This window comes from Nelumbo nucifera, chromosome 1, assembly GCF_055504915.1.
Source record: "Nelumbo nucifera cultivar China Antique chromosome 1, China Antique-T2T, whole genome shotgun sequence".
NCBI lineage: Eukaryota > Viridiplantae > Streptophyta > Magnoliopsida > Proteales > Nelumbonaceae > Nelumbo > Nelumbo nucifera.
The window spans coordinates 157,361,022-157,373,155 of NC_142649.1; the positions used below are offsets into that span (position 1 = coordinate 157,361,022).

At 38.5% G+C, this 12,134-nt stretch overlaps 2 protein-coding genes across 11 annotated transcripts in view; one reads left to right on the top strand and one right to left on the bottom strand.

The window, feature by feature from the left end:
- Positions 1–1,184: 1,184 nt before the first annotated feature.
- Positions 1,185–6,143, top strand: LOC104602803 (heterogeneous nuclear ribonucleoprotein 1-like). 2 transcript variants are annotated; one of them, XR_736122.3, is made up of 3 exons: positions 1,186–1,551; positions 3,877–5,184; positions 5,702–6,143. XR_736122.3 is itself a non-coding variant. In XM_010266622.3 (2 exons), exons 1-2 carry the CDS (start codon positions 1,330–1,332, stop codon positions 5,056–5,058), a joined length of 1,404 nt encoding a protein of 467 aa, XP_010264924.1. In that variant the 5' UTR covers positions 1,185–1,329; the 3' UTR covers positions 5,059–5,438. The 2 variants fall into 2 exon arrangements, 1 of the variants encoding a protein (XP_010264924.1); XM_010266622.3 differs by lacking the exon at positions 5,702–6,143 and having other exon boundaries at positions 1,185–1,551; positions 3,877–5,438.
- A 2,276-nt stretch (positions 6,144–8,419) lies between these two features.
- The window catches only part of LOC104602804 (uncharacterized), a 43,670-nt gene continuing 39,955 nt past the window's right edge, over positions 8,420–12,134 (bottom strand). For 8 of the 9 annotated variants that reach the window (XM_088894894.1, XM_010266623.3, XM_088894892.1 and 5 more), the window contains one exon: positions 8,420–8,753. In XM_088894894.1, coding sequence (XP_088751020.1) covers positions 8,682–8,753 — 72 coding nt within the window. In that variant the 3' untranslated portion in view covers positions 8,420–8,681. The remainder of the gene's footprint in view (positions 8,754–12,134) is intronic. The other variant, XM_010266624.3, reaches the window with a different exon arrangement.

Consider the following 12,134-nt stretch of genomic DNA (forward strand, 5'->3'; position numbering starts at 1 on the left):
TAAATAAATACTTATATATATATATATGGTAAATTTCTTAAACTACCCTTAGGGTTTAGCTAATTGACTAAGTATACCTTTATTGTTTGACTATTGCCTAACGCTACCCCTACTGTTAGACAATAATCAAACAATAGGGGTATACTTATTTTTGCGGTGGCGGGTCAACAATTCAACATTTTAAGTCAAATGTGTAAACTCTTGATATCATAATTAAATAAAAAAATGAAAAAAATATAAAAACACAAAAACATTATATTAATACAAATTTTGTAAATAACATTTGGCACCTATCTAATATTTTATATTAATCATATTAAAAAAATAAGTGTGATAAACAATAATTACTTTATTGATGTTGGAAATTAAATATAAAATTTAAAACCAATCCAAAAATGAAATTGCTTTCGGATCATATGTATCAATTATTAATTTTATAATTAAATAATAAAAATAAAAAGATAAAAATATAAAGAATCATGAAAAAGATAGAAATCCATAGAAAACATTTGTACAATCTCTAATATTTTATATTAATTATATTAAAAATTAGATACAATAAGTAAAAATCATTTTTAACTTTTTATTGATGATATAAATAAAATACAAAATTTAAAACTAACTCAAAAGTGAAATTGTTTTAATGTTTGGTGGTAGATCAATTCAACATTCTGAGTTAAATGTGTCAATTTTTCAAGTTAGAATTAAATAATAAAATCTTAAAAACATAAAAACATAAAAACATAAAAATATACAAAAATATATAAATCATATAAGAAATATTTAGGCATATCTATATATATCAATGAATTATAATAAATATGACAGATAATAATAATTTGTATATATAAAAGTATAAAAAATTATAAAAACTTTTAGAAACATTATATATTATCATCATCACTTAAAAAAACTCGAACACACATACTACTTCTGAAAGTATGTTGTTTGAACATTTTGTTTATTGATTTCCATGACGGTGGTGGTAAATTCTTAATAAACATTGTTGAGGGATTTTTTTTTTTTTTTCTGAAATATAAGTTTAATTCCATGGGTATAGACATAAATACAAGTACAATGAAACCCTAGATTAAATCAGGGGCGTCGATTTCACTTACCACCTAAAAGAAATCTTGACCATCTCATCTGTTAAAATTACAACCTACCTATTAAGCTCTCTATTTGCAATGTTTTCTGTTTAGATATTTTATCTCAAAGCCAGAGACGCCGTCTTTGGCACAAACCCTTGCCCTCTCCGGACCTTCTCTGAAGAGAAAATAGAGAAGATCAAGAAGAGAGAGAGTATAAGAGAATCGTAGATAGTGAGTGATGGACTCGGATCAAGGGAAGCTGTTTATTGGCGGGATATCATGGGATACATCAGAAGATAAGCTGAAGGAGTATTTTAGCAAGTATGGAGAGGTTGTGCAGACCGTCATCATGCGTGATAAGGTCACAGGGAGGCCTAGAGGTTTTGGGTTTGTTGTGTTCGCAGATCCTTCCATTCTCGATAGGGTTCTTCAGGATAAGCACACCATCGATGGAAGAACGGTAAGACTAGATCGATGCTTTGGACGGATTTTTTCTTGTTTTTGCTCTATGGGTTTTTGTTGTTTGATATGTTTTGATTCTTGGGTACCCACGTGGATTTGTTGTTCTATAAATTTCTTTGATTTATGCTTGATAGGTAGTTCTTCTCATTGTTTTTGTTTCTAGGTTTTGTTAATTTATGTTATATTTGATGGGTTTTGTTCATTTCCCCTTTTACTTTCTGATCGTTCGACTTCGACAAGATAATTTGTAGTTCTTTGAAATTTGTATTTCCTTTTTCTGTTTTTTTTTTGGATTATTTACGGAATGAGAAATGCGATAAATCAGTGTGTTTTGGTTAAATTTATTTATTCATTTTTTTTTGAAGAAAAGCAACAATTTTATTAAAAGCAAAGGATAGGGTACATGAGGAGATGTACAACTGCGACAAAGATTCGCCAAAAGAGTTACAAGGAGTCACAATCTCAGATTCTTGGCAATTCTGAGACCTGTTAAGGCAGCCACAATCTCAGCATTTGTGGATTCCGCAACTCGCCAATCCATAACGGGCCACTGTAAGCCCACTGAATATTTCCATCTTCCTCCCTGATCACACCTCCAATCTCAGCTTCCTCTGGGTTGTCTACAGAACTTCCATGGAAGTTTAATCTTATTCCCACCTCCTCTCTCCCAAGGAAAGCCTGAACAGCAGCTGGGTTCCATGGAGTGGAATGCAAAATGTGCCAGATTCTTTTGTAGGTCTGAATGGGTAACCCCTTTAAAGATTTCAGAGCCTGTCATGCAGAGATTGCATAAAAAAGGTTATGTAGGAAATGGGATCTTCAGTGGTTCTTTTCTTGTTTTCAAAAATTCTTCTGTTTCTTTCTTCCTACACTCCCTATAGGCCATAGCACTGCATGAGTCAGTGTGCACCAATAGGCTTTCCCTTTTTCTCCCAAACCCCTACCCTGCCATTTCTTAAGAAATCCAAGACATGTTCAGGAGCAACCCAAGTGTAGCCGACTATAAGCAGAAAGTGATTCCAGATTTTCCTGTCTCAGCACAGTTAAAAGTAAACGATGTTTTAGATATCTAGGCTTCATGGACTTGGTTGTTATATTTCTGTTTTTTATATTTTAGTGCTAAGGCTTTGTTGGTACACTAAGTAGCTTGGCTTGCTTATTGGATTCTCTATGTTGTCTTTTGTAATTTTCGTCAAGTTTGCGATGTTAAATGTTCATATAACATATATCATATCTGCCTTTCTGTAATTGTTTTCATATAACATATATCATATTTGTCTTTCTGGAATCGTCTAATTGTTGGCTTTTACATGTTTTAAACACTGGCTTGGGAAATTTTTAGAGGGTTACTCTTATTGTATGTTACTTGGATGAGGCAAGGACATTTCTGGATACAGCATCCGATACAAAATTTACACTAAAAATTGAAGTATCTGTCACGACAAGGCACCATTGTACAGGCATCTGGGTATTATAGATCTAATTTTACTTTGATTGGTAACATGCTAACATAAACAGAAATTTATTGAATGACAAAAACTTAATATAACACCTACATTCCCAATTTCTTAAGAAAGCGGGAAAATCCACATTTTTTATTTAATTGGAATGGAGCCAACTAATTAGGACGTATGCACCCCACCCCTCCCAAGACCCCAGATAGCTGGGACCAACATTGCATAATGGCCTTTTTTTATCACAGAGCCAGATGAATCTTTATTTCCTGACTTCTCTCCAATAAGATATCATGCTAGGTTAGTTGGAAAGTTGTTACTAACAGGTATGTGAATGGTTTGTTGATAATTTTAGGGAATGGGAATTGTTTTTGGTCTGAGCATGGAAATTCTGTTATGCTTTTGTTTGTAGGTTTTGTGCTTCTCTTTGATATCCCATCCCAAAACTTGTTGAAGCAAAAGAGGGCTATTGACTATTCTTATCACTGGTGGACACAGTTAATGTTCTTTTACTCAAAATTGGTCTGTAGATCTCTTAATTTTTTTCCTACCCTAATTCTCCTTTAGAGTGAGATTTGTTCCTTTAATGATTTGCTCGTATGGTGTGATTGCTTTTTTAATTAGTTCTGACTTTTTTTTTTTCATTTGACTGTATACTTGCATAATGTTAAAATTAATTGCTTTGTGACTGGTGTAATGTTTTGAAGAATATGAAGTATGAAATGGTTGCCCCATTGGATGTCTGCAAATTATTTGGAACAATATGATGTATGAAATCTTGTCAGCATCTTTGCACGGTTGCATATACACTCTTTTCTCCCTAAATATACTCTTCCTTCTGCAGTATAACCCTTGCTTTGATAATTCAGGTGGAAGCTAAACGGGCTTTATCAAGAGAGGAACAGCAGACCTCTTCTAGATCTGGAAATCCTAATGCAGGCAGAAGCGTTGGAGGTGCTGGGAATGTTAGGACCAAGAAGATATTTGTAGGAGGGTTGCCTCCCACATTGACGGAAGAAGGTTTCCGTCAGTATTTTGAGACCTATGGTCATGTAACTGATGTAGTAGTTATGTACGACCAGACTACACAGCGACCTCGTGGGTTTGGATTTATTTCCTTTGATACTGAGGAGGCAGTTGATAGAGTCCTACATAAGACTTTCCATGAGTTGAATGGTAAACTTGTTGAGGTTAAGCGTGCCCTTCCAAAAGATGCAAACCCTGGTGGTGGCAACCGGCAAATGGGAGGTGGGAGTTTTCAGGGTTACGGTGGTTCTGGTCCCAATACAAATACATATGATGGCCGAATGGAAGCCACTAGGTATATGCAGCCTCAAACTGCTGGAGGTGGTTTTCCAGCATATGGTTCTTCTGGCTATGGAGCACCTGGTTATGGTTATGGTGCAGCAGGTAATGGTGTTGGCTATGGTGGCTATGGTGTTGGCTATGGTGGTGCCAGTGCCGGGTATGCTGGCGCTGCTGGGGCCTATGGGAACCCGAATGCCCCAAATGCTGGTTATGTAAGTGGCCCACCTGGTGCCCCTAGAAGCCCATGGAGCAATCAAGCTCCTTCAGGATATGGTTCTGCAGGCTATGGTGCAAATGCAGGTTATGGGGCTGCGGCTCCTTGGAATGCTCCAGGTGTTGGTGGTGCTACAGGTACTGGTAATTCTGTTTCTGCACCAACAGGTCAGTCTCCAAGTGGGGCTCCCAGCTATGGGAATCAGGGTTATGGGTATGGTGGTTATACTGGGGCTGATGGATCTTATGCTAATCCAGGTGGCTATGGTGTGGTTGGAGGACGTTCAAGTGGTGCCCCAAATAGCATTGCTGGTGCTGGTGGGGAACAACAGGGAACAGGTGGTGGCTACATGGGAAGTGGCTATGGTGATGCTAATGGGAATCCAGGGTATCCAAATGCAGCCTGGAGGTCTGATGCCTCTCAGGCAGGAAGTTATGGGGCTGCCCAAGCAAATGGACCTCCAAGTGGACAAGTGGGTTATGGTGGTGGGTATGGCAGTGCTCAGTCCAGGCAGGCCCAACAGCAGTAATCCAGATGGTGCCAACTGTGTATCATTAATCTCTATGTGAACTGTCTATCGACTTCTGCAGTCTTGTTGCTTTCTCATTGCCCAGGAGTGATGTTTCTTGCAGGACGACAGCGGATTTTGTGACTGGTTGGATTGCTCGAATCCCAGTAGCTTGCAGTAGTCTCTATTTTGCTAGTATATATTGAGTAGTACTTCCTGAGGAGTAGTAGATACCTCATAGTATTTGCTTGCAAGTTGTAGTGTTATATTCAGTGTGCTTAGTGTTGTCTCTGGTAGCCGATATGGAGCTCTTTATCTTTCCTCTAGTATTAAACTAGAGTATCTTAAACTAGATTTACCTTTATGGCGTTGGTTGAATGCTTAGCCAAGTATTTCGTTTATGATGTGACATTAGCAGTAATCTCAGGCAGTTGTATAGGAATTTGATGGTGCTAGAATCTTGACAATAGTAGCTTGCTGTAGCAATTTTTTCGTATGGTAGATAATGACTTAAAGATGTAGAGAAGCTTCTTGGTAATAGAAGGTGGAACTCTAGGCAACTTCGGTTGAATCACTAAGTTATGGCTAGCGATAATGATAGTGGTAGTTAAGATATTTGACATGGCATAATCATTTTCCTCCTGTATTTGCCCTTGTTGTACAGGAGGAGAGAGATGCCCGTGTTCTAAATTGGAATCAGAATTCTTTCCTGGTGGGCGCTCTCAAAGTTTTTTAATGGGGGTGTGTCATGTGTGGCGTGGAAAGGCAGGTAACGTGGGTTTGCTCGATTGACCTGATGCATTCAACAAGCAAGACAGGGGAGGGGCCCATTCAGGCAAACAATGTTGATCTTCGGAAGCCTTCGCAATTCATACCATGAAATCCTAATCAATCTTCAATGCAGGTTGTGATCCCAGCCAGTGCTGACTCTTGAATTTAAGCAACTGGTGGTATGTTGATTCACTAGGTAGTTTGCCATATGTTTCCTTTTGTCATTTGGACAAGGCCTTGATTTTCTTGTCTCTGAAATGTTTCTTTTTACAAACACCTCAAAGTCATGGCTGAACAATTTTCAGTGCAGTTCAAAGGTGTCTTTTGGGGGGTAATATGGTCTTACATCTTTTAGACCTTCCTGGAGTTTATTTAAAATCTAGTTGGATTTTGGATTGGACCTAGCTTTTTGGCCCCAAATGAAATGTCTCTGCTTTTGTTATTAAAAATATCTGCCCCCACTGAACTGCCTTCTAATCTGCTATTCACTAGAACCCACATCTGTCCACAAGTGACAAGACATTGCAGTCGCACATCGGGAACATCACCAGTGTTCTTGTATTTAGTGTCGTCATTCATGGGAAGATAGATGTTCCTGAAGCACAGCTGTAGTGTCTAGTGGGCATGTGTGGGTAGCGATCTTGTGGGGTAGCAGATCTGGAGTGGAGAAAATCCACCCATGAAAAGGGGGAAAGTCCAAAGGAAAGGTGGTAGGTTTGTGAGGTTTTCCTTTGCTTGTTCTATGATGATGGCTTTAAATTCCGTTCTCGATTAGTAAGTTTCGTAAGCTAGCCATTGCGAACAGTTTCTTATTTCGAATAAGCAAAGTGTGCGTGGAAAAAACCAGGAGATCGATTAGAAAAGATTAAAGGTGTATGCGTGGATATGGTGTGAAAATCCACGTAAATATTGAGGATGTTCTTAGTTTGATAGAGATAAATAGGGCAGAAACAGAGCTGACGGAAAATTCATTAAGAAGTTAACATAATTTGTTGGCAGTTTTCCCTCAGACCTTGTTATTCTCTATTGTGTCAAACCAAACATGGTCTAAAACTAAAAGTACTTTGACAGCACAAATTTTAGAGCTCAACCCGCCATGAATAAGATCTTGGAATAATGTCTAAAACTAAAGCCTAGTATGAAATTGTGTTTAGATAGATGCTCATTGGTAGGAAAAGTAGGAGTCGGCTTTGAAAATGGGGTGGAGGCGTGGAGCTTTAAATATAATATACGAGTTAGTGAAATGGTTGATACTTGATAAAAGTAAATATAGCCTATATAGGTAATGTATTGATGATAGCAGATTAGAATTTGAAGTGGCATTACAATTTACATATGGGAATGTCATTGAAATATTGTTATTATAACCAAAGACCACTATGTATCAGATTATACTGATGCGGCAATCCTTGAATTAAATCTATGTGAATTATGGGCTATTTGGATTTTGGATATATGCTTGGAAGCCAAGTATTTAAGGGAAAGACTTGATTGAAAAATTAGTTAGATCATCAAATACTATAGTATAGTTGAATGGATGGATATGCCTTGTAGCGAGAAAAATATGCATTAAGGCCATTTTACAGTAAGTATTGCAATGCTACCTTTGGATGTGCATGAATACGGTGTAGTGATAAGGATACGCTAGGGGAAGTCCACCCCTGTGAATCCTACAACTGTATGAATACCACTGCATTTAAGGCTTAAATAACTAACTACAGACAAATTATAATCACATAAGAAATTCAGTTTAATTGTATATACGAGTTGGAAAATGTTTTAAAGTAATATAATAACACTATTCATTTGAACTAGATGCAACTTAAAAGTTGAATAAAATCCATGGTATTTCAACTATTAAGACATCACTGCAATATGGTTTATTGGTGATGGGCGAGTAATCCGACACCCTTCAATAAGAAAAGCCAAAGCATTACATCAATTGGTGTTTGGTTTAAAACACTGGTCTGTTCTCATTTCATTGGGGTCGCATGCAATCACGGTTTCAGGAAATCTTTTGTCCCGACATCCAGGCTCAAATGTTATGAATAGAGTAAAACTTTTAAATGGTTTAATTATATAAGAACAGAGAGGGATTTGAAATATACATCTGTATTTGATGTCGTAACACTTGATAGATTAAATTGCTTAAATTGTGGGAACGGTATCTAATGTAAAATAGATCAAATGGATTAAATGGTAAAGCCACAATTAATGGGGGAGAAATGGTGGAATTTAAACTATGGCAGACTTGAAAATTTGAGAAAGCCACAGTTAATGAGATGTAAATGGTAGATTTTAATGAATTAGATGGCAGATTTAGAAAGCCACAATAATTGGAGAATTGGAGAAGAAACACTTCTCTTAGGCTATGTTTGGTTTGAAGGGAAAGGAAGGGAAACCAATACAAGATTTGTGAAGGTTTTCCTATATTTTCCTTCAAACCAAACATACCCTTATTGATTAGTAACCTTAGACCATATAAACCTAACAATGTAGCTGTTTGTATTGGGCAAGGTTTGCTACTGTTTGTCAGTGGGACCGAAGGACCACTGTAGAAAATCAAGCTACCCTATTATAATTCTTTTATAGGAAAATATACTCAAACGAATTGAAGTATCTAAGGCAACGTATTCATTGACCCCTTGCTGGGGCATCACAAAATGAAATCCAATTCTTCCTGCAACAAATGATTCGAGAAAACAATCCTTGAATACATTCTTGGAGTTATTGGTGATTAATAATGTAAGAAAATTAGTGGACATAGTTCTACTGGCCTTAACAGGTCGGTCTGCTCTGCTTTTGAGAGAAATAATAAATATTGGAGATACAGCAACTGGGCTTTACCTGTCAGTACAACTCCGAGGGGAGGCTTAAAATGCTGATGGCAGACCTTTGTATGGATCGCTGAATGCAGTGAGGTTGCCTGGTCTTGAAAATACAATCTGCATTGTGCCGAGGTATCAATATTTAAATATTTATGGCTTGTAGAGAATGAGAAAACACTCAAAACTAATATGGAGGATCAGTTTTTTTTTTTTTTTTTTCTTGGACTTCTAGTACAAGCTCAAGATAGAGCTTTTTGATTGATTCATTTTTGATACCAGTTAATGTTTCTTACAGCTGTTTCACAGGAGCTCTATCTATTGGTGGTATGGTATATGAAATTACATGGGTGTCAAGCATCAAACCTGAATGCATGCATGTAATAGTATAATAGTTGACAGATATAATGAAGGTGCCATCACCATATGAGCTATTAAGTTGGTTGAATTTCCTTGTCTCCTGTGAAAGGAGGATTAGGACCTGACTCCAAATAAGCAAGATCTGCTGACCTTTATTCATAATTTTTTTTTTTTGCATTAATTTTTAGATGCACCCCTTATGTGGCCAATCTGAACCATCCACTGAATGGAGGACTCTCTGGATGTCTACATCTTCAATCCCCAAATCCACATCAACCCTATGACTCACCTTGTATGACTTTTTCCATGCATGATGACTAAAACTGCACAAATAAAAAGGGTTTTCTCTGGACATGCGCCCCAAACAACCTTATATTGTAAAAGTTTCTGTATCTTTTAGAATTCTTCTCTAAACAATTCAATCAGCAAATCCATTCCCATAGAACAAACAAATAAAGATTTTTCATAGATAATATCTATGAATAGTCACATTGATGTGTCACAAAGAAAACCAAGGTGTTCTCTTTAGCCCAGCGACCAGGGTAGGGGTGACCATTGTTCGGTTAAAACTGAAAATTTCGGTTCCGTTTTTTTTTTTTTTTGGTTATTTCAGTTTCATAAAATTTTGGTTTTGATTTCGGTTTTCAGGTTTAAAAATTCGGTTAACCGAAAAAACCAAATTAACTGAACTTTATTATCTATATGTTAGGGTAAAAGACTTGGGCTGCATTTGGCATTCCTTATTTTAAGGACTTATCTCCTTTTTGCAGTTAAAATGCCCCTATTAATACTAAGTTTTTAATTGCAAAAAGGAGATAAGTCCTTAAAATAAGGAATGCCAAATGCAGCCTTAAACCTCCCCTAAAGTTTAAGATAAATACTAATACCTCACTTCTAATTTCTAATAGGACTTATACCTGCCCTGTTAGAATAAGATTACATTAAATTTGACAGAAACAATAAAAAGACTCTTTTATCCTTAATTATTCTTTAAATTTAAGAAACCACCTAAACTGGGAAATAAAAATTATCACTGTTTTTTTTTTCATGGAAGGATAAAATTACATGAAGGACTAAAACCCATTAAAGGCAAAACCTTGACTCTCTAAGACACCAAGATATGGGCCAGTTTATTTGTATCATGACTAATATGATGAAACGCTATAGAACTGAGTAATAAGAGATTTAGAATCACAAAAAAAAGGGACAGTTCAACCATGAACATGAGTATTCAGCTTTGTTCTCTATGAACCCGATAACAATCTAATTTTTGCTAGTCATTAGAATGTCCTTGTCCATAAACTTCTACACATTTTGAAGAGTTTGATACACTGTATACGCCTCAGTTACTTCTACATCAGCAATAGGAACAGAATGCACCCCCAGCCTCCAAAAACTTCATCTAACAACTAACAATCACCCATGCAGTCGTACCTACTAACCCAGACAACGCTCAACCCAAATGAGCAATGTGGAAATACCAAAATAAAATGTGTGTTGGGTGGTACAGGGAGTGCAGACTTCTATCACGTTTTTAGGTATGAGACTGACACACTGAGAACAGAGCAATGGGCGATAATGGACATAATTGGGTTTTAGGAAAAAATAACTCCCACAAGATGTCAAATGCCAACGGATTGGATGGAATGTTAACATAGGGGAGGCTTTTGTCTTATGACGTCCTGGGGGGTCTTAGTCCAATTTGAAAAAGGAGGGGATGTTTTAGTGTTGAGGATAAAAATGAAGGGAGCTTTAATTCTTTTACCCTATATATATTAACATATAATACATATATAACATGTACAATATATATTTTTAATATATAACACATATATAATATGTATAACATATGATGAGGGCGGATTTGGCCCTCCAATGACACTATGACACCTAGCACCTTATGGCAACTAGATGCAGCCTCTTGACAACTAGGCAGCTCGCCACTTACAGGCAGCTCGCCACCTTGTAGCCCTTACAGGCAGCTTGCCACTAGGCAGCTCGCCACCTTGCAGCACTTACAAGCAGCTCGCCACAGGCAGCTTGCCACTAGGCAGCTCGCCACCTTGCAACACTTACAGGCAGCTCGGAACCTAGTCAGCCCAACACCTTACAGGCAGCTCGCCACCTTGCAGCACTTATAGGCAGCTCGCCACCATGCGGCACTGCACAGGCAGCTCACCACTAGGCAGTTCGCCACCAAGCAGCTAGCCACAGGCAGCTCGCCACTTACAGGTGGATCGCCTCCTAGTCAGACCGACCACCATGTGACAACCCCGAGGAGCTCACCACTGTACCCCGCATTTCATGGGATTGTGACTTGTAACGGCTATATTAGCTCATCCACTCCCCGATTAAGGCGGAAATGGGCAACCTTACCAGTTGGTGGATTTATGCCCACCTAACACGAAAGCAGGTCCCATCACAGCGGGAATCCAGGAATTGCTCCACCAAACCCACGAGGACTCCAGTATATAAAGGCCTCACCCCCCAGGGACGAGGAGAGATGGTAACCCCTGCTCTCTAGCTCTCTCATTCTCTAATATCATTCTCAGCTCACGACTAAGTGCTGACTTAACCATCGGAGTGACCTCGCCGAGTAAACACCCCCGGGTTCTCTGATTCAGCTCATGCAGGTCCCTCAGTTCTCGCCGCCTACAAAGATGAGCAGATCATCTCCAGCAAGAAGTAGCCGATTTAGTTCCCGTCGTTGCTGGTAGCCAGATCACCTCCTGTAGGGAGCATCTGGGTTGCGCTACGCTAGGGAGCTCCACTTCGGCCTCTGAGTCATCGACCACTTGGGAGCAGACGAGGTGACGAGGTACTTAGCCAAAAAATGATATGTGACCAGAAATCGTTACATCATTTGGCGCCGTCTGTGGGATCACGCTACAAAAAGCTAAGTTCTCATCCTACAAAAAGCTAAGTTCTCATCCTACAAAAGGCTAAGTCCTCTTCTCCTAGAAAGCTAAGCCCTCACTTTTTAATTACTGAAGCTCTCGCATTACGAGGTGGATGCAGTGCAGTCATAGCTCTAAGGTGCCCACCCGACGGCCTGGCGGCCTGGTAGCCTGGCACATGCACCGACTTGGCACGACCTGGCACGGGCGCCATCCTGGCGGCCTGGCCCAGGCGCGATCTGAC